This window comes from Pleurodeles waltl, chromosome 11 (assembly GCF_031143425.1).
Source record: "Pleurodeles waltl isolate 20211129_DDA chromosome 11, aPleWal1.hap1.20221129, whole genome shotgun sequence".
Lineage (NCBI taxonomy): Eukaryota > Metazoa > Chordata > Amphibia > Caudata > Salamandridae > Pleurodeles > Pleurodeles waltl.
Genome location: NC_090450.1, coordinates 721,061,891 through 721,083,644, shown reverse-complemented (window position 1 = coordinate 721,083,644; position 21,754 = coordinate 721,061,891). Strand labels below are relative to the sequence as shown.

General features: G+C 43.9%; 1 protein-coding gene across 2 annotated transcripts in view; it reads left to right on the top strand.

Annotated features, from left to right (window-relative positions):
* The window catches only part of CNNM4 (cyclin and CBS domain divalent metal cation transport mediator 4), a 302,427-nt gene that overhangs the window by 195,220 nt on the left and 85,453 nt on the right, over positions 1-21,754 (top strand). For both annotated transcript variants that reach the window (XM_069214402.1, XM_069214403.1), the window contains exon 4: positions 15,260-15,429. In XM_069214402.1, the coding sequence (XP_069070503.1) occupies positions 15,260-15,429 (170 nt within the window). The remainder of the gene's footprint in view (positions 1-15,259; positions 15,430-21,754) is intronic.

The window sequence follows — 21,754 nt, the reverse complement described above, 5'->3', positions numbered from 1 at the left end:
AGGGTGGGGTGGGTTGGAGTTGGGTGGGTTGGATTGGAGTGGGGTGAAATGGATTGAGTGGTAGGGCTCCTCCTTCCTCACATTTATTTGGTTTTGCGCACCTGCCTCCTCAGGGAGACTTGTTGTGGTCTCCTTCCTTGACGAAAACAAATTCCCCAAAACACTGCCTCCTTCAGAATAAAGAAGCATAGCTGTCATAGCTGCTGTCCTTCCGAGGGGATGTTGCCACCAGTGGCCTCTGAAAAAGAAAGGGCGGAGTCTCAGAGGCTGTGGATGATGGGAGAGCAAACCCCAGTGTCTTTGACAGACCACCTGAGCTGTGATTTTTCTGGCATACAAGGCCTCTCTCCAGTGCAGGTGTGCAGAAATGGATCCCAAAGGGGACGCAGAGCTTTGTGAAATCCTTATGTAGTGACTGTGAACACATAAAGTCCCAGTACACATTGCCCTGAGGAGGAGGGGCCCACTCCCACCACTTCCCACAAGCGCTATAAAGCACATTGAGGTCTCCCGCTGTGAGGGAAGAGCCCGGGCCAAGAGCAGCCTCATCTGCGCCTGCCCGCAGACGGACGAGACTGGACTGGGCCACCCGTCTAACCACAGCGTTTCAGTGGGGTGTAAGTTATTAGCACTTGTCCCATAATTTTCTATTGCATGCAGTGGAGGAGTACTTCAACTTTCCTAGCCTTATGTGGATTGCTCATAGTTAACATTCTGACCCATTATCCTAGATCAAATAAAAATACTGGGTGCATCCGCTTCCTGCTGAAAAAATTATTAAAAATACATTTTGTGGGGGGAACCCTGCATCCGAGCCAGTTTGTCAAGCCCACTGCCATCGATTGCATGCTAGAAAGGGCTACAGGAGTAGTAAATGCAGAAATTGAACTGTCAGAAAGAAGACTGTCATTACATTTTGGCTTTGTGCTCCTCGATTGTCTGTCAGATCAAGAAACTATACACACTTTAAATTCAAGCCCCCATATTGAGCCCATCGGGCAATATTACATTTTACTGCCAACTTTGAATGCCCCATGGCAGATCTTAATTGTACATCCCCCATGGCAGAGTTAATTACCAATCAGTGCCCCAGCTCACATGCTAAACTTAATGGAAAAGCCAAGGATTCACCCCGGAATAAGTCCACAGGTGGAAGTAAGAGATAAAAAATGCCTGGTAATAAAAGACGCTTGATCGAAGCCGGGGACTACGAAATGTTGCTGAATGGGGACAGGGAGCCTTTGCCTATAAGCCAGGATATTTTGGTACCCCCTCCTCGGTAAATGCTTCGATTGCCTGAAAATCCTAATACAGCAGGAACTTTCTCCTTTATTTGCACACCTCGAAGCCATAAAGATACATTTAATGGATCTAAAAAAAAATTGCAGTCTTGTGATTTCGGACCACAATTTTGGTTGCTTCCATAAAACACGGAGGGATACCACCATTGTACCCATATTCAAAAAGGGAGACCGGGGAGACGCAAGATGTACGGCCCGATATCATTACTGGACTCCTCTCTGAAAATTATGGGCAGGGTGATTCTGGGAAGATTAGAAGCTTGGGCCAATGAAAATCATATATTGACTGACTCCTAATATGGGTTCAGAAAAGAAATTGGCACAGTGGCGAACGGGCTTCAACTTACAAATGATAATTATTAAATACGCAATGACATGGCAGGGAAATATCCACCTCTTCTTTGCAGACCTGAGCTGCGCCTTCGACTTAGTGAATGATGCTAAGCTGTGGAAGGTCCTAGTCAAAATGGGTACCCCAGTCGACATCATATGTCATCTCTTTCAGCTGTACGCTTCCTTAACAGCTAGTGTGTATTTTGGAAATATTGGTAAATGCACAGATAAGTTTAGGGTAACAAAAGGCATTAGGCAGGGCTGTGTCTTGGCCCCATTTTTCTTTTCATTATACATCAACGGGGTCGACACCCTGCTTCAAAGGTTAAATGCAGACACGCCAAAAATAGGATCCCGTGCTACCCCAATTCTACTATATGCAGACAATGGGGTGCTGCTATCCAGGACAGCAAATGGCCTTAAGCTTTTAATTGATAATTTTGTATCCTTTATAGCAGAGGGCAGATGTCTGAAACTTAATTTAATTAAAACATACACCATGGTTTGCTGCAATTCGAGAAAGAAGAGCAAGGCACAATTTGCAATAGGCCAAAAACAAGAAGAGATAAAGACCTTTAACTATTTGGGTATTTTATTCTCGCAGGGTGGGTATTGGCGACCTCACCTAAAAACTGCAAATCTCACATTAGTTAGGGCCTCTAATCTGGTCTTTAGATTTGCAAATAAAATCGGAACAAACCCCATGAAAGAAATCACAAAATTATACAAAAGCAAATGCCTTCCAGTTGCCTTATATGGGGCACCAATTTGGGGTATGAAAAACAGTTAACGGATTCAGACTCAGGAGAACACCTTTTTATGTAGACTTTTAGCAGTCCCACACTACATTGCACATAAGGAACTCAATATATTATATATAGAAGATCAAATTCATCTTAGCAATGTGATAAAATGGCACAGTATCTGGAGTAAATCAGGCATCAGACGTAATAACGGACTGCCTAGAACTTAATCAGCATGAAAAAATCCCTTGGTTTTGGTATACTAATGGTTTGCTGCAGGAGCTAGAGGAAAATTGTAGTGTCCGGGATCCTTCTAGCATCCTGCAATTTAATAAGGATGAATTAAGTACCTTCTTTTTGCGAAAAAGTGAGGTCCATAGAGAACTTGGTGAAAGAACTAAGACCATAGCGGAGAGTTATTGCAAGGGCCCGATGCAACATGGCATACAAGGCTACCTGATAAATGCGATCAATGATCAGGATAGATTTTATCTGAGTAGATTACGTTTTCAGTTGCTCCACCATACTGTTGCATTTCCTAAATCAAAGTCTTGGTCATCAAATCTTTCCATGTGTCCATGTGATGAAAAACCCAGCAAACTGCAATGCATTTCATGTTTTTTTAAATACACTTTACAAAGATATTAGCTAGAGAGTTCTCCAACCTTATTTCTAACACAGAGCTTTATTTACCACCAGGTGGCTTTTGACTTTCTCCAAAACTTGACAGATGTTTACTTGCGGTGTTATTGTGACCCATATCAAGAATGCAATTTGGAGGCGTAAAACATTAAATCACCTAGAAAGGTTGTGCTATGAGGCAGAATAAGTAAGGGCTTGAATTTCAATAAACAAAGTATACCATCCAGTTAATTATGGTGTCAGGTCCTTTGCCTAGTTATAAATGAAAATTGGTTTAGCTAAAGTTTTTATTTACTCTAATGCCCCATTGCTTATAGTGATTTGTTTTTAATAATCAACACTCCAGGATTAACAGTACTGTTCTACTTTTTTATACTGCTCTTGCTAGGCTTTTATATACATTTTGAGTAGCACCAAATGCATATAAAAATCAAACTGTACTTATAATATTCTGTGCAAGTCATGCATGTGTTTTTTAATGTTGTAATCTATTATTATATATGTATGGTTATCATTATTTTTATGCTTGCAAATTGCATTTTCATTATCTTATACTGGCTGCATGTGGGATTTTTATATGTATTTACTTGGTTGTGCTATGTTTTTATGGATCAATTATACAAATCCGAATAAAGTTTCTACTGTGACTGAATGGTGTGGATTGGATTTAGTGGGTTATATTGGTTTTGTATGGTGTGAGGTGGATTCAAGAGGATTGGCTTGCAGTGGCGTGGATTGGATTGGAGTGACTAGGGTGGATTGGAGTTGATTGGATTGGGATAGGATTGATTGGCTTGGGGTGGGGTAGACTGGATTGGGGCGGTGTGGATTGGAGGTGGGGCGTTGGAGAGGGTTGGATTGGAGTGTAGTGGAATTTTTGAAGTGGGGTGGATTGGACTGAAGTGAGGCAGAATGTTTTGGATTGGAGTGGGCCAGATTGTTTTCAATTGGAGTAGGCCAAATTGGAGTGAGGCAATTTGTGATGGGTGGGTTGGAAAGGAATGGAGTGTGGTGTATTTGAGTGGATTGGATTGGGGTGAGTGGTTTATATCGGAGTGGGGTAGGTTGGATTGGTCTGGGGTGGATTGATGTGAGTAATATTGGCATTGATTGGAGTGGGGTTGATTGGATTGTAGTTGGGTGGATTGGAGTATTCTGCACAAATATGGGTTAGGGCATAGTTTCAGAAACTACACATAACAAACAAATAATGTTGATTTGCAATACTTAGAACAAGATAGTAATCATTACTTCAGAACATTGCCCACAAGCAAAAACAAATGCAAGTGCAAAGTGAGAAAAGAAGACTTGGCAAAATAAAAGAAAGTTAACTATAGAAAACAAAACTTTGCAATTTTGCTTGTCCTGCTTGGCGTGTTTTTGCCAGTCGCATGCCTTCTGTTTGCAGGGCACTAGAATTTTAAAAGATCAAAATAGCACCTCAGTCACATCAGGAGCAGCGGGCGGGCATTGATTGAGTTGAATCAATCGGTGCTTGATCCCTGCTCCACAGAGAGGAATGGAAATTATGCTAGGCCTGCACTGACCAATTACGAAGCTGTAAAGAAGAGTGCCATGCAAGCAAACAAATGGTATGCAACGGGCGGGCTCCAAGCCCTTTTTTGCTAGCACATGCTCTTGCAGACTCAACCATAAAAAATATATGCAGCCTATGTCCACGTGTTCTGCAGAACCTCTTGGTTGTGACATGAAATCGAAGCATCTAGTTTTGGAAGGTTTTCTCTGGTCCATTTTGGTAGTGGATAAATCGCTAAGCCACTCACAGAAATATTTTCTGGCTTTTCCCGATGCATAGATTTATTGGCAGAGCTTATTTTTATTGCTCGTCACTTAGAGAGTGGCAATGGGACTCCCCAATGAGCTACTGTTCTGAGAGTTCGCCAATCGCTCAACTCCCTCTCTTCAAGCAAGGATAAGCCTTCAGAAAACCAAGAGCAGCACGTCTGCTGTATATGTGTTCCCACCTGGGCAGCAGGCATAAATATCTCTGAGGTTTGGAGTGCGATTTTGCATGTTTTCGACATCCTTTGTAAAACATTCTGCTCCACTCTGACACACCTTGGAAAGCGCAAAACTAAGAGTGCAACTACAAGGGCCTGATCATAAAATTCTATTCCTGAATTACCATTGACGCAATAGTAAAACAGGTTTACAGTACCCTACTGTACATTACTTGTAACACCTTTCTAAAATGTTGGATCATTGTTCAGTAAAGGAACCCACCAACCGATATTTAACATATGGATATCCAAGGAGATCTTGTCATGGTGCTTTTATTGTCGGTAATTCTAGCATTTGACAAACGTGTTCACTTGTGGGTACCTTCAGAGTGATCACCTCTCCAATATCTTCTTTCTACCCTCCTATATCTGCTGAAAGAGTTAAGACATTGAGTCTAACCTGATTAGCCTTCTCAGAATAAAACATTTTTGTTTCCTTTCCCACGATTTGCCAGATTACACTTGGGTACTGTTCATGTACTGTTCCATCAAAGCATCTTCTACCTAGCCATCTCCTTTACCACAAGCCATCCCATTGTAGTTTCTAGAACCTCCTGGGCGACTGAGTGCATGATGGCATTGAGGCAAGGCCTAGTCCTCCTTGGTAGTGGATAGGCCTGATCTAATAATAACAGGAGTGGGCTGTCAGTCCTAAGCAAAGGTGTGTACAGTGCAAGATGTTCCAAGCTTATGGCCCCAGGTGTCTCAGAAACCAACCAAATACCTCCACATTGTGTTTCACTAGGCAAGGAACTGAACGCCAGCGTATTTTCCTGAACAACGTAGACGCAGGAACTATGTGCCAGACTTTTACACAAAAACCTATGTGGAGGTCTACAGTCACATTGTGGGAATACCAAAAAAGGGCCCATGAAGACCTTTCTTGAAAGCCCTCTGGGTTTCTGTATGCATTAATTCAGGCATCTTTCTTGCTGCAGACTACATCATGAAGTATGTAACATTAGCAGCAGGAGTTCACCCTGCTACTTAGATTGTCACTCCTGGCTTGCATGCCTCCGTCATAATCCCTGTGACTCCCCTACCCTTTAGATTGCTCAGTAGATAAGGAAGGTAGTGCAGGCCTTCGGGTTCATGTAAGGGAACCTTCCCTTCTTTGCCCTCTCTGAGTGACTTAACCTTGTGGTTGAGAAACTCATTTTTTCCAATGAGGTACACTAAGTCTCATACTTGGCAAGCCTAGAGACAACAGTCACCCAGGACAAGAAGGTAGTGGACAGCCCCACCGCCTTACCCTTGCACAGATTGGTGGTCCTAAAGATGACCTGCATCTGTGCCTTATGTGCTGTTCTAAACACATAGATTGTAGTTTGCCTGCCACATCTAGGGCCATCCAACCCCATGGGAGCACCCCACAGGCTGCTGAGCACTTACCTCATTGAAAGCACATGCAAACTGCTGCACTATTTTCTCATCTGAAATATACTTTTAAAATATCCATCCCATGTACTCCAACCTGCTTTCCTGGCCACCAACACGCTTGCATCGGGCATATTGGCAGCCAGGCCATGCCCTTGTAAGTTATTCATACTGTTGCTGCGAAAGACATATTAGCTATCTTACTCTCAGTAGGTAATGTAGAGTCACCAGTTTAGGGGATAAAATTGTGCATGTTCCTTGATGACGCTCACTTTCCTTCTAATGCTCCGCTTACTAGAGAACTAGCCACTGCAGGCCAATGCTCACAGACTGTAGGGAGGTGAAATGAACACCTTAATACATTTCCACATTTTTCATGACATTGTTTATTGTGGGTTTGTGTGTGATGATTTGGTTCATCACTGCTTTTATCCCCCTAGACAGCTATGTAGATTCATCTATATTTGTCTTTCCATCATTTCTCCAGGCTATCTTTGGTTCCCGTGCTCTTGCAGTCTTCCAGGGCTTCTTTTATAGGGTATGAAGGTGGATGAAACAGCCTTAATCAATACTTTTGATTAAGATGTATTCCCTTTTTGTGCACATCAGTACTCGTACATCCTCAGTCTGTAAATCTCTCCAGCCACCATAGAACATTACGTCTTAACTATATGGAACTTCTTAACCCCCTTGCCTACTCTGTCCATGCTTCTATTTCTTAGCCTTTGTTGAAAGTCTTAGGCCTATAGTCCAGGCTTCTTCGATTAAAAAGTCAAACTGCTCGGTAAATCCTACATACTTTATATCTTCATATTTTGTCCTCAGACCAGCTATGTCCCATAACTCAAAATTGATTACTTCCTACAGTCACTCTAGCTTTCTAGTTGAGTCCTCAATTGATTTTTCTGTTAATGTGAATCCTCTGGTGTCAGTTCCTCGGGTGCCTAAGCAGGCTGTCAAGTAGTTTTTTAGGGTCAAACCTGCGAGGGCATGCGTCTTGCTTGTGAGACTCTATTGTGTACAGTAAAGGGCTTGGAGCCTGCCTGCCACTAACCATTTGTTGGCTTGCTTGACACTCTACTTTGCAGACTGTAATTCGTCACTATAGGCAAGGCATCATTTCCATTCCTTTCTGTGGAGCAGGGACTAAGCACTGATTGATTCAACTTAATCAGTGTCTGTCCGCTGCACCTGGCGGGATTAAGGTACTGGTTTGTTCTGTTTTAACTTCTCGTACCTGACAAACAGAAGGCTTGTGACTAGCAAAAACTTGCGCACCAGGACAAACAAAATTGCTAAGTTAAAAAATGTATAGCTCACTTTCTTTTATTTGGCCAAGTTGTCTTCTCACACTTTCCACTCATGTTTTCTTTTGTTTTTGCTTGTGGGCACTGTTCTCAAAAGATGACATTTATCTTGCTCGAAATATGCAAAGCAACATTGTTTCTTTATGATGTGTAATTCCTGACATGATGCTTTAACACATAATCGTGCAGTACACCTCAATCCACCCCTCTCCAAACCCCTCCACTACAATCCAACTCACTTTACCCCACACCAGCCCACCCCATTCCAGTCCAAGCCACTCACCCAAATCCAATGCAACCCATCCCACTTCAACATTCCCAAACCACCCCAATCTAATCTGTACCACTCCAATTTATCCCACTCTAAACCAAAACAATATGCCACACTCCTATCTACCCCACTCCAATCTGCACCACTGCAATCCAAAACAATCTGCCGCACTCCAGTCCAAAACAATCTGCCCCAGTCCACCTCACACAATCTGCCCCACTTTAATTCAAAACAATCTGCACCACACTCCCATCTGCTGCATTCCAATACTAAACAATCTGTTCTACTCAATCCACCACACTCCAATCCAAAACAATACGCCTCAACCCCATCTAAACCACTCCAATCTGCCCCACTACAATCCAAAACAATCTGCCCCACTCCAATCCAAAACAATCAGCTGCAGTCCAATCCACCTCATGCCAATCTCCCCCACTGCAGTACAAAACAATCTGCACCACACTACTATCTGCTCCATTCCAATCCAAACATATGTTCCACTCAAATCCCCCCCTTCAAATCCAAAACAATCTGCCCCATTCCAATCTACGCCAGCCCAGTCCACCTCACTTCAATCCAAAACAATATGCACCACTCCAATCCAGTCCACCTCACCTCACCTCACCTCACCCCAATCCAATCCAATCCACTTCACCCCAATCCAGTCCACTCTACTCCATCCCAAATCACCTCACTTCACCCCAATCCAGTCCGCTCTACTCCATCCCAAATCACCTCACTTCATACCAGTTCATCTCACCCCAATCCAGACTGCCCCACTCCATAACAAGTCGCCCCACCCCACTCCAATCCTCCCAACTCCAATCCAAAGCAATCTGCCCCACTCCAATCCGCCCCACTCCAATCCAAAACAATCTGCCCCACTCCAGTACGTCCCACTCCAATCCAAAATAATCTGCCACACTCCAATCCAAAACAGTCTGCCCACTCCAATTCTATCCACCAACCTGCCCACTCCAACCTGCCTCACTCCAATCCAAAACAATTTGCCCCACTCCAATCCAGTCCACCTCACCCCAATCCATTCCACCCCACACAGTCCCAATTCACCCCACTCCATCCACCTCAATTCAGTCCACCCCACTCCAAACCACTCTGCAACAGTCCAGTCCTGCCAAGTCCAGTCTACCCCACCCCAATCCAGTACACCTCCCTGTAGGAGGCTGGCCTGGCTTATAGTGGGTACCTGATGGTACTTACACCTTGTGCCAGGTCCAATTATCCCTTATTAGTAGATTAGTAGTGTTCTAGCAGCTTAGGCTGATAGAGGTAGCTATAGCAGAGCAGCTTAGGCTGAACTAGGAGACATGCAAAGGTCCTACTATACCACTTATATCATATAGCAGTATATCATAAGAAACACAATACTCAGGGTTACTAAAAATAAAGGTACTTTATTTTAGTGGCAATATGTCAAAAGTATCTCAGAGGATATACTCCCTTAGGAAGGAAGTAAAATACACAAAATATACACACAAACCAAAATCAGGTAAGTAAACAGTTAGAAAAGTAGTGCAAACACTGGAGAATACAATAGGATGCAATAGGCCTAGGGGCAACACAAACCATATACTAAGAAAGTGGAATGCGAACCACGAATGGACCCCAGTCCTAGTGTAGTGTGTAGAGGGTCGCTGGGAGTGTAAGAAAACACTAAGGGTGTCCAAGATACCCCACCCCAAGACCCTGGAAAGTAGGAGTAAAGTTACCCTACTACCCCAGACACACACTAAAGTCGTCATAGGAGATTCTGCAAGGATAACAACTGACTGCAAAGCACTGAAGATGGATTGCTGGACCTGAGGACCTGCAAAGGAAGGGGACCAAGTCCAAGAGTCACGTAAGTGTCCAGGGGGGGCAGGAGCCCACTAAACCCCGGATGAAGGTGCAAGATGGCTGCCTCGGGGTGGAAAAAGCTGACGATTCTGCAACAACGGAAGGTGCCAGGAGCTTCTCCTTTGCACAGAAGATGTCCCACAGCGTGCTGGAGGATGCAGAGTTGTTTCCAAGCAGAAAGACCACAAACAAGCCTTGCTAGCTGCAAGAGTTGCGGTTGAAGAAAATGAATGGTGCCGGGCCCAGGAAGGACCAGGAGGTTGCCCCATGGAGGAGGAGACAGAGGGGGCGCTCAGCAAGACAGAGAGCCCACGCAGAAGCAGGCAGCACCTGCAGAAGCACTTGAACAGGCATTCAAGAAATCTGAGCACGGCAGTCGTCTCAACACTACAAAGGAGGGCCCCACAAAGCTGGTGGTCAACTCAGTGAGTTGAGCAATGCAGGACGGAGTGTGGGGACCTGGGCTGGGCTGTGCACAAAGGATTCCTTGCAAAAGTGCACAGAAGCCCTAGCAGCTGTAGTTCACGCAGTACACAGGATTACTGTTTGGCCTGGGGAGGCAAGGACTTACCTCCACCAAATTTGGACAGAAGGACCATTGGACTGATGGGGTCACTTGGATCCAGCTCCTGTGTTCCAGGGACCACGCTCGTCGAGATGAGAGGGGACCCAGAGGACCGGTGATGCAGAAGTTTGTTATCTGGTTAGCAGGGGGAAGATTCCGTCGACCCACAGGAGATTTCTTCTTGGCTTCCAGTGCAGGGTGAAGGCAGACAGCCCTCAGAGCATGCACCACCAGGAAACAGTCGAGAAAGCCGTCAGGATTAGGTGCTACAATATTGCTGGTAGTCGTCTTGCTACTTTGTTGCGGTTTTGCAAGCATCCTGGAGCAGTCAGCAGTCGATCCTTGGCAGAAGTTGAAGAGAGAGATGCAAAGGAACTCTGGTGGGCTTTTGCATTCGTTATCTGAAGAGAAACCCGCAGGAGAGACCCTAAATAGCCCTCAGAGGAGGATTGGCAACCTAACCAGGTAAGCACCTATCAGGAGGGGTCTCTGGTGTCACCTGCTGGCACAGGCCACTCAGAGTCCTCTATTGTGCCCTCACACCTCTGCATTCAAGATGGCAGAGGTCTGGGACACACTGGAGGAGCTCTGGGCACCACCCCTGGGGTGGTGATGGACAGGGGAGTGGTCACTCCCCTTTCCTTTGTCCAGTTTCACGCCAGAGCAGGGGCTGGGGGATCCCTGAACCGGTGTAGACTGGTTTATGCAAGGAGGGCACCATCTGTGCCCTTCAAAGCATTCCCAGAGGCCAGGAGAGGCCACTCCTCTCAGGCCCTTAACACCTATTTCCAGAGGGAGAGGGTGTAACACCCTCTCTCAGAGGAAATCCTTTGTTCTGCCTTCCTGGGACTCGGCTGCCCAGACCCCAGGAGGGCAGAAACCTGTCTGTGGGTTGGCAGCAGCGGTAGCTGCAGTGAAAACCCCAGAGAGCTAGTTTGACAGTACCCGCGGTCCATGCTGGAGTCCCGGGGATGCATGGGATTGGCACCCCAATACCAGATTTGGCATGAGGGGTGTAGGAAAGTATTATCTTGACTGGCATGTTACCCCCAATTTCACTGTATGTATGTTTGTTTTTGCCTATGTGTCACTGAGATCCTGCTAGTCAGGACCCCAGTGCTCATAAAGTATGCCCTGTATGTGTTCCCTGTGTGGTGCCTAACTGTATCACTCAGGCTCTGCTAACCAGAACCTCAGTGTTCATGCTTTCTATGCTTTTAAAATTGTCACTGCAGGCTAGTGACTAATTTTACCAATTCTCACTGGCACACTGGAACACCCTTTTAATTCCCTAGTATATGGTACCTAGGTACCCAGGGTATTGGGTTTCCAGGAGATCCCTATAGACTGCAGCATTTCTTTTGCCACCCATAGGGAGCTCAGATAATTCTTACACAGGACTGCCACTGCAGCCTGAGTGAAATAACGTCCACGTTATTTCACAGCCATTTTACACTGCCCTTAAGTAACTTATAAGTCACCTATATGTCTAACCCTCACTTAGTGAAGGTTAGGTGCAAAGTTACTAATTGTGAGGGCACCCTGGCATTAGCCAAGGTGCCCCCACATTGTTCAGGGCAATTTCCCCGGACTTTGTGAGTGCGGGGACACCATTACACGTGGGCACTACATATAGCTCAATACCTATATGTAGCTTCACAATGGTAACTCCGAACATGGCCATGTAACATGTCTAAGATCATGGAATTGTCCCCTTGTAGGAGGCTGGCCTGTTCGGAATGGGGGTAACATGCCAGGCAAGATGGTACTTTCCTACACTCCCCCAATCCATTTTGCCCCACCCCATTCCAGTCCACCCCACTCCAGTCCAGTCCAGTCCATCCCACCCCAGTCCAGTCCAATCCACCCAACTCTAGTCCATTGCACCCCACTCCAATCCAATCCACCCTACTCCAGTCCAACCCATCCTTCTCTAGTTCAAACTGTCCCACTCCAATCAAGTCCACTGCTACCCAATCCACCTCACTCCAGTCCAATCCACTCACACCACCCCAGTCCATCCCACTCAAAAACAGTCCACTTGAATCCACCCCACTCCAATTCACATGAATTCACCCTATGCCAGTCCAATCCACCCCACTCGAAACTGCCTTAATCTATCCCACATCCAGTCCACCCCATATCAATCCAGCCCACCCAGCTCTCATCCACCACATTCCATTCCAGTCCATCCCTCCTTAGTCCGATCCACCCCACCTCTATCCAGTCCACCCCACTCAATCCAATTCACCTCACTCCAATCTGATCCACCCCACTCTGGTCCACCCCACTCTGGTCCATCCAGGTCCAGTCAAATCCACCTCACGCAAATCCAATCCACCTTACCTCAGTGCAGTCAAGCCCAGTCCAATCCACCCTAATCCAAGCTAATCCACCCCTGCAGTGTACCCCTCCACAATCCACCCCACTCCAATCCACCCCAGGTCAGTCCATCCCACCCCACTCCATCCCACCCCATCCCATTCCACTTCAGTCCACCCCACTCCACCCTACCCAACTCCAGTCCACCCACCCCACTCTACCCTGCTCCAGTCCACCCCAGCCTATTCCAATCCACCCCATTCCTCCAATCTATCACACTGTTCTCCAATCCACCCACTCTATCTTAATCCAATCCACCCAACCCCATCCCAGTTCAGTCCACCCCACTCCAATCCATCCAGCTACCCCAATCCACTCCACTCCAATCCAGTTAGTCCTATCTACCCCACTCCAGCTCACTCCATTCCTATCCACCCCACTTGCGTCCAGTCCACCCCACTCCAATCCAGTGAATCCAATTCACCTCACTCCTATCTGCCCCACGCCAGTCACTCTAGGCCGCCCACTCCAGTCTAATCCACTCCACCTCAGCCCTACCACTCCACTCCAATCCAAACCACCCAAAATCCAATCTATTTCACCTCGCTGAAATCCACCCCAGTCCCATCAACCTCACCCCATTTCAATCCACCCCACTCAGGCCCCCCACTCTACCATAATCGAATCCACCCCACTCTACTCCAATCCACCCCACTACCTCAATCCACTCCAACCCACATCACTCTGCCACTGAACTCTACTCAACGACACTCAACTCCTTCTCCACTCTACCACACTCAGCTCCTCCTGCTCCACTCTACGACACTCTACTCCTCCACCCCACTCCACTATCTTTTAGCCATGCTAACAGCAGCCACACTGATGTACAACATGGCAAAACACATTGCCAAAGCCAATAGCTCTTGTATAGTCGAGAAGTATAGGCTTCGCCAAGGCTTGTTTTTTTTTCCTGATTTAGATCCTATGGATACTTGTTTTCATGTACAGCTACTCTTGGAAATTTGGTTATGTAAAATGCTCTGACAGCCCAGGGCCTGGTTTGTGCTATATACAATTATAAATACATAAAATCTATAAATATTTTCCTTTTAATAATTTCATTGTAGATCTATCACTTATTTTTTTCCTTTTAGAACATACATTTTAATGGAGGACATTTCCTGTAGTACTTTTAAGTAATATATATAGGCTTCGTTTTCCTTCTCAATTAAGCCCTAATGAAAACTCCCTTCTGCTCAATGGAAATGGACTAGAGTCCGCCTCTATTCATGCACTACTGTTACTCAGTTATTCCAGTTTCCACCACAGTGGTTATTTCACTCTGATCCATAGTATTGCTTGCTTGAAATGATCCAATTGTTGGTTGGTTTGTGTCTGTCTGTCTGTCTGTCGCTCCCTCCCTTTCTTTTTCCAGTCTTATACAGGGCTGTAGGTGTTTACTTTTAAGAAGCAATACCTATGCTTTGCAAAAGTGCTTTAGGATGGATCATTTGTTATTTTGGGCAGCAATTATTATCAATAGAAGAGGGCTTTGCCTGTGCAAACTCTTTCAAGTGGTAGTCACTTTTAATTATTTTGAATGAGTGCCGGCTTAGGAGTGTAATGCCGTGATTATGGGGCGGACGTGCTGATGTTGTGTAAAGTGCTTAGCCTGGAAAATAGTTTATTGTTGAAATTGCTGTTCCTAGAAGGGTTGTTTGAATTCCTTGTCTGTCCACTCAATAATTCCTTACTGTGTTTCACACATATATAATCATCACCAAGACTCAACCTTTTCTGCTAAATGTGGGCTCTTCTTTTCATGCTAATAAATCAGTTTATCAAACTTTTCAGTTCCAGTTGAACAGTCTGCAACTTAGTTTTGTGAAATAAACTCTGTAATACTACATATCTGGAACTAAAGAATTGAGAATGATGTACAGTTTAATTGTGACTTATGATTCTGACGTGAAACAGAAAGCTGGTTATAATCAAGATGCCTGCAGTTGAGTGTCATTTGCTTTAAATTCTGACATCAATCATCCAGTCAGCTTTTTTGAATGGTATGGGTTTGCTCAGGGTGATGGTGATTTACAGCACTATTCTTGAGTAGTAATCCTGTTGCTGAAGACTGCGCAGCTGTCTCTTGACAGTCGTCAGGGAATTTGTAAATATTACTTTTTGGACACAGGTTTGCACTTGGATGATCAAGCTCGTTAGTTGCTACATAAAACCGTTTTGGGTGACAGCTCAGTCCTCCATGCTCAGTAAATGGCCCTTGCGTGTTCACTCATCTTCCCCACCTCTGTTTTGCAAACGGTGATTTTGGTGTATTTGCTGATGCAGACCTGAATATGATTTTGCCATGCTTGGTTTCTTTTTGGAGGGTTTATAGATTAACTGTCTGGAGGATGAGCTGTTGGCCAACAATTTTCCTTGAAAGCTGTGATTCTTCATGTGTGCATGAGTCCTGTGTTTTCTGGTGACTTCTATGACATGGCTTTTCTTCTGTCTCCTCAGAGGTGAACCTCTTTACGCCCTCACTCATCTCAGAGAAAATCCTGCTGCGGCTCCTCAAACACCCGGAAGTCATTCAGGATATCAAGTTTGACGAGGAGAACAAGCAGGCCCCTCATCACTACCTGTACCACAGAAACAAACCTGCCGACTACTTTATTTTGATCCTGCAGGTATGCCATCCTGATGAGGTGGAATATGTGGAGATGGTGTACTAGACAGAAAAAGGGCATGATACAGGGGTGTTCCAGCCCAGAAAGGTCAAGGGTGTGGCATAGAGAAGATGTGTCTGCTTGGAGTGTATGGTATTGTACCAGCATGTGAGAAGGACCTTGCAGATGGCAGAGTATCAGTTTACGGTCTGGGGTGACAGAACAGATTAATTATCCCAGTTATGTGCCGGGCTGCATTTTTGACATGTTGCAAAGCTTTGAGTTTTTCCACATTGACTAGAAGACTAGGGAGCAATTAATGTGGGTGAGGGGAATTTAACTACTCGAGGAGGTTAATGGAGTAGGGGACAGTGATGATATTTAGACACTTTGGTGGAGATGATGTAGCAAATTTTTCAAAATGGATATTTTTTATGTATACATGTTGCAGTTACTCCTATTAACAATTTCTGGAGAAAAAGTAACTTTGTACGGGTGGACTTCACAGCTTTGTCTCACTTAAATGTTCAGCGTGCTCTCAAGTGTACTCGCAAAGCTGTTTTTGCTGTGTTCCTCCATCGCCTGAGATCTGTGGCTCACACTAATCACTGTAATTCAGATGTACACAGGACCTTAAAACAAATTTTAAAAAAAAATCAGACAGCTGATATACATAGGCTGAGCTCTGCATAGCTGGAAAGTGCCTTGCTAAGAACATTTTATTGGAGAAGGAACGTCTCCTTAAATGGACTGCATAAAATAGAACAGAGTGGTGTGCAAGGTCCAGCTGAGAGCTGTTTAAAAAAACAAACATTTTGTCAGCAGGCTAACATGAAAAGTTAATTCAATAGAACTAGTCCTTCAGTAAAGTTGCTTTTATATACTGACGTTACACATATTTTACAATTTCAGAGAGCTGAAATAACTAATTATCCAACGGTGACAAAGATCTTTGTTCAGGTGATGAAGGTGCGATAAAAACCAATGTCTCCAGATTTCAATGTCGTGTACTGAGCCACATGGCCCCTTCTGCTTTACAAAACTAAACTGAAATGACAATGACAACACTAAAGTTGATGGAAGCATTTCTGTCATACTAGTCTAAGGATCCTTTTTAGGTCAAGCGCGCAAGCACTTTGACCTGTTATAAGTATTGTGGGCTTTTAAGCACGCCCATCACTTTAATTCGTTCCTGGGCTTGCCTTTAAAAAAATACCTCGATGTCACTGGGAAATGTTTTTTGTTTGTCCTGCTCTGAGGCTGTTTTTGTCACGCCTTGCAGACCGCCCATTACATGGATTATTGCATGATTGCTGATATGCTTCAGCGTGGGTGAACTATGTTTTTCTTTTGCCTCTCCCCTTTCTGCTGCATGGCGGCCATGGCGCTCACAGCACAAACGGGCACAACAGCGTGAACTCGATCGGCAATATTGGGGAGCTGGTTACATTGTTGACAGTTATCTAATCAGAGTAATTTCTTGTGGCTCTCCCCTTAAAACACTTGAAATTGGTAAATGCTTTACGTAAAACAGAAATCCTCAAAGTGAAAGCGGCTTTCCTGGGAAAATCACCCCATAATGCTTTGCAGGGCATTACTTTTACAAAATTTTTTTGCTCATAGCTCAGCCTGTGGTGATCCTAGGACAATGGGACCACCACCAAAACGTCCAGGGTGACACACTCTTTCTGTCTAGGCCATCTCTGGGTCCCCGCCAATCGGTGTCTTTCTAAGCTCTCATGGTTGGAACTTTTGTCTTACAGCTGAGAGTAGGTAATGTTTTAAGGTCTTGTTTGTAATGTTGTTGCAGTAGGCCTGCCAGCCCTGAAAATGTGAAATGCACTATGCCCGCTCTAGGGGTTAAATATATGGTTACAGTGCATTACTTTTTGCCATTTTCTTTTTGTGTGGTCATGCCCTCTAGGGACTAACTATTTGGTTACATGACCATGTTTCTTACAAATGCTATTTTCATTGTGGTGTCTTCTAGGGAACTGTTCTAAGCAATATAGTCATATCAATACTAAACTATTTGTGGCACGGAAACTTGCCCCATAATGCTTTGTAGGGCTTTACTTTTACAAAACATTTGTGCTCATAACTCAGCTCTTGGTGGTCCTAGGACAATGGGATCACCTTCAGAACATTGACCACAATGTACTCGTTCTTTCTACATCATCTGTGGGTCCACAAACCATGTTAATGGGTACTCCAAAATATTAACCCCTGCCATCATTCATTATATTTTAAGTTCTCTCATGGCTGAAACTTTTGTTTTACACCTGGGAGAAGTTATGTTTTATGGGCCTTGTTTGTAATATCATTGCAGTAGGCCTGCTAGCCTTGAAAGTTTGTAATGCAGCACGCCCTCTAGGGGCTACATATATGGCTACATATATGGGTACACTGCATGACTTTCTTTTATTCTTTTTTCATGTGGTTATGCTCTCTAGGGTCTGACTGCATGGTTATATGACCATGTTTCTTCCAAATGCTATATTTATTGTGGTTTCCTCTAGGGGCTGTTCTCATCCCTGCATTCAACATACTATAATATTTGAGGCTCGGAAACCTGCCCCAAAATGCTTCGAAAGTCATTACTTTTACAAAAATTTTTGCTCATAGCTCAGCCCGTGGTGGTTGTAGGACAATGGGTCCACCTTCAAAATGCTCTTTCTGTCTACATCAAACACACGCTAGGGTAATGGGGGACCCTAAAATAATAACTCCTCGCCCTTTTCAGTGTCTTTTAAGCTTCTCATGGTTAGAACTTTTGTTTTACAGCGGGAGAAGTTTTGTTTTAAAGGCAATGTTTTAATATCATTGCAGTAGGCCTGCTAGCCCTAAGAAAGTTCTGTCGGGCTAAGAATATGGTTACACCGCATTACTTTCACCTGTTTTTTTTTCTTTTCATTGGGTTATGCCGTCTAGGGGCTAATTATAGTGTTTGTTACATGACTATGTTTCTTACAAATTATATTTTTGTTATGGTGCACTCAAGGGGCTGTTTTGAGCATTACAGTCTAATCCCAAAAGTTTATTTCGATAAAAGGTTTATATGATAATTGTATATGTTATAGTAATCTCTCCTTATTACAATTATGACCATGAATCAGGCCAACTTAACATCCTTATTACGCTATGTTTGTAATATCATTGCAGTAGGCCTGCTAGCCCTAAGAAAGTTCTCTTGGGGCTAAGAATATGGTTACACTGCATTACTTTATCCTGTTTTTTTTCCTTTTCATTGGGTTATGCCGTCTAGGGGCTGATTATATTGTTTGTTACATGACCATGTTTCTTACAAATTATATTTTTGTTATGGTGCACTCCAGGGGCTGTTTGAGCATTACAGTCTAATGGCAAAAGTTTATTTCCGATAAAAGGTTTATAAGATAATTGTATATGTTATAGTAATCTCTCCTTATTACAATTATGACCATGAATCCGGCCAACTTAACATACTTATTACACTATGACACTTTGAAGACTCTTGATATGTTTGGCTGACACTTCTAGTTTATTTCTCCTCTATGGCTTTCTTGTGTCATTTTTTGGGGGTAATTGTATTAGCCAGCCAGCAACTCTGATGGTGGGGTGGTGAAAGTGGGATTCTTTTGGAATTAGCATGGCAGATTTAAATTAGGATGCTTAATGGCAGCATTTTCATTTTTTGCTGCAGTTAGACAAAGAAGGTAAATGGAAGTGCTTTAATTATGTGCAGGGCCACTGGAATTATGTGGCAGGAAAAGACGAAATTATGAGGCAAGGTTGACCAATTTATGTGGCAAGAAAAGTCCAGTTATGACTTTGCAGTGGAATAGCTCTAACTCAAGCAAATGCGAGACCTATTGCATTGCAAATGCTTGTTTTTTAACTGATCACACTTTCTGAATGATTGAGGCAAAAATACAAAGATCGAATTTTCGAACATATTTGTAGTACAAAATGATAAAATAATGTCAATCAGCACTATGAATCATGACACAAACCCCTTGAAAAGATCTCTTTTGGCAAAACGAGAAGTGGTTGATTTGATCATGTTTCCTTAGGCAGGGCACAAGGTTGAGGAAACCTCTGTGACATTTCTGTAAGTGACTCTGACATTGCCCAGTGGAAGGAGCGCTGCATGTCTGGGGACTTCTTAAAAGCAGAAAGGGCTAGAACTTTTAATATTTGTGCACTATGTCTCTGTGAAGGTCAATAAAAGGCAGCTGGGCCATCCACAGTGTCCTTTTTGGATGATACTACTTTTGGTGTCACATGCTGCAAATTCGGACAGCTGTTCAACCACAGAAAAACCTACGTCTAGCACAAAAACAAACACTGCACAGGCAGGAAATATCTCACCTGAATGTGACAAAGGACACCCTGCCAAAATCCGTCACCTTGAGGAAAGGCAGGTGACCATAGACATCGATACTTCACTGGTTCTGCGGAAAAGGGATCACCCAACCACCTCTTTATTGTCATCATCCCTGCACTGAAAAATACTTTGATGACAATTGCTTTTCCATCAAAACTTCAACATGAATGAGACACATAGGCAAAGACACAGAAACTCTATCCACAAAGAATGGAAGAACACCTTTGCTGACACCATTCCTGTGAAGGAAAATCCAGTAGTTACACAGCGGATGCTAGAGTGTGGGATGTAGGAAGCATTGGGTAGTCTGACCTAGTCACAATCACAGATCTGGCTAGCACATTATAGATGGAGCCTAAAAAGTCCTTTGATCTACAGGCTATGTGGGACAAATGGAGGCCGCCATCTATAAGCGAGGAAAAAGCAGCCTGCTTTCTGACTCCTCTGCAGTTTACAGTTTTTTCTGTTAAAGGGCTGTGCAACCATACATTGTCTGCTGGCTGCAGTTGCATAATGCTGCTGGCTTCAATACAATTTGGACCGAAAAGAAGCTTTAAGAACACTTTAACGGCTGTTTGTAGAAAATATTGGTGCCTCTTGCAAATGTGAGTCAAGGGGACCTCTAAGGCTTATCTCAGATGATCGTAACCAGTTTTAAGTGACATGTAGCATAAAACTTTACTACCTTGAAGAAACCAATGGTGTGCACATTTTCCCAACATGATGTGGCTCGCTTACAAAATATGCTGTTACATGACATGTCAATATGCCAAATGGAGCTCGAGCCACACTTTCTTGCACCATCTCAGCAATGGCAAAAATGCCAAAGTAGTTGTGCTGTTGGAACAAGCAGTTTTTACAACACCTGTTTTGAATTTTCTCCACCCTCATTCCTACACTTGGTGGGATACATCTTGCCACGCAATGTGCACCTTGCATGTTATTCTAATAAATACATGCAACAAACAAATGTTACTTTAGCTGTTGTAGTAGTTTGGTAGATTGACACCTGTTTTAGATACATGCGACCCATACAAACTCAACTAGAGGTGGAGGATATTGAGAATGTTTTTAGATCACTGTTGTTAAAGCCCTTATGGAAGGCCCTGAAAGGGTGAGTCCTTCTAGAGCTCCACCAGTCTCTTCATTGCATCTCAACATTGTTCTTGGCATTACTCATGGAGCCGTCATTTGAGCTGTCACACATGCAAACTTCAGTTCCTTCTGTTGAAGGTTCCCTTCCTGATTGAAATCACTTCTGTCCATGGAGTTAATCAGTTGCACGTCCTAACGTTAGAGGCGCCATTTTTTCTATTATACAAAGATTTGAGTGCCCTTAGCATATAACATCCTCGTTTTCTGCCTTAAGTAATCTTCACTTTAACAAACCATTAAGCTACCAGATTTTTCCCTTAACGTCTGTCAGTTGCAGAAAGAACCTTTCACACTGTAGATGTTTATAGAGCTCTTATGACTTTATTGACTGTCATCGAGCCTTTAGACTAAGCTGCTTTATGTAACTTTTGGCCTGTCTCACCTCGGAAAACTAGTTTCCAAAATAGGCCTTGCTAGATGGATTGTTAGATGTATTTAAATTAATATTCCAAAGCCAAACACACATTACAGTCTGGGCTAATGGCACATTCCACATTGAAATATGAAGCCACTTTGGTTTTTATATGCAATACATCCCTTTTAGAAATATGTAAAACTACAAATGGTCTGTATGCCATGCATTCACCAAGCATTATTGTATGGCAAGAGGCACAAGTTTGGCAAACTGTGTTTAAAACTTGGTTCTAAGTGTCTTACACTCCTAACTACAAGGCACCGCATTTGGGAAAGGGGGACTGCTTTTCAGTCTATGCCAAGCATGTGATTTACATAAGCATCTGCTGCAAAAGGAAACCGGTATGTTCAAGGCATGTGTGGCAGTAGATACACATGCTTTGCATACTCCTGCCATCTAGTGTTGGGTCT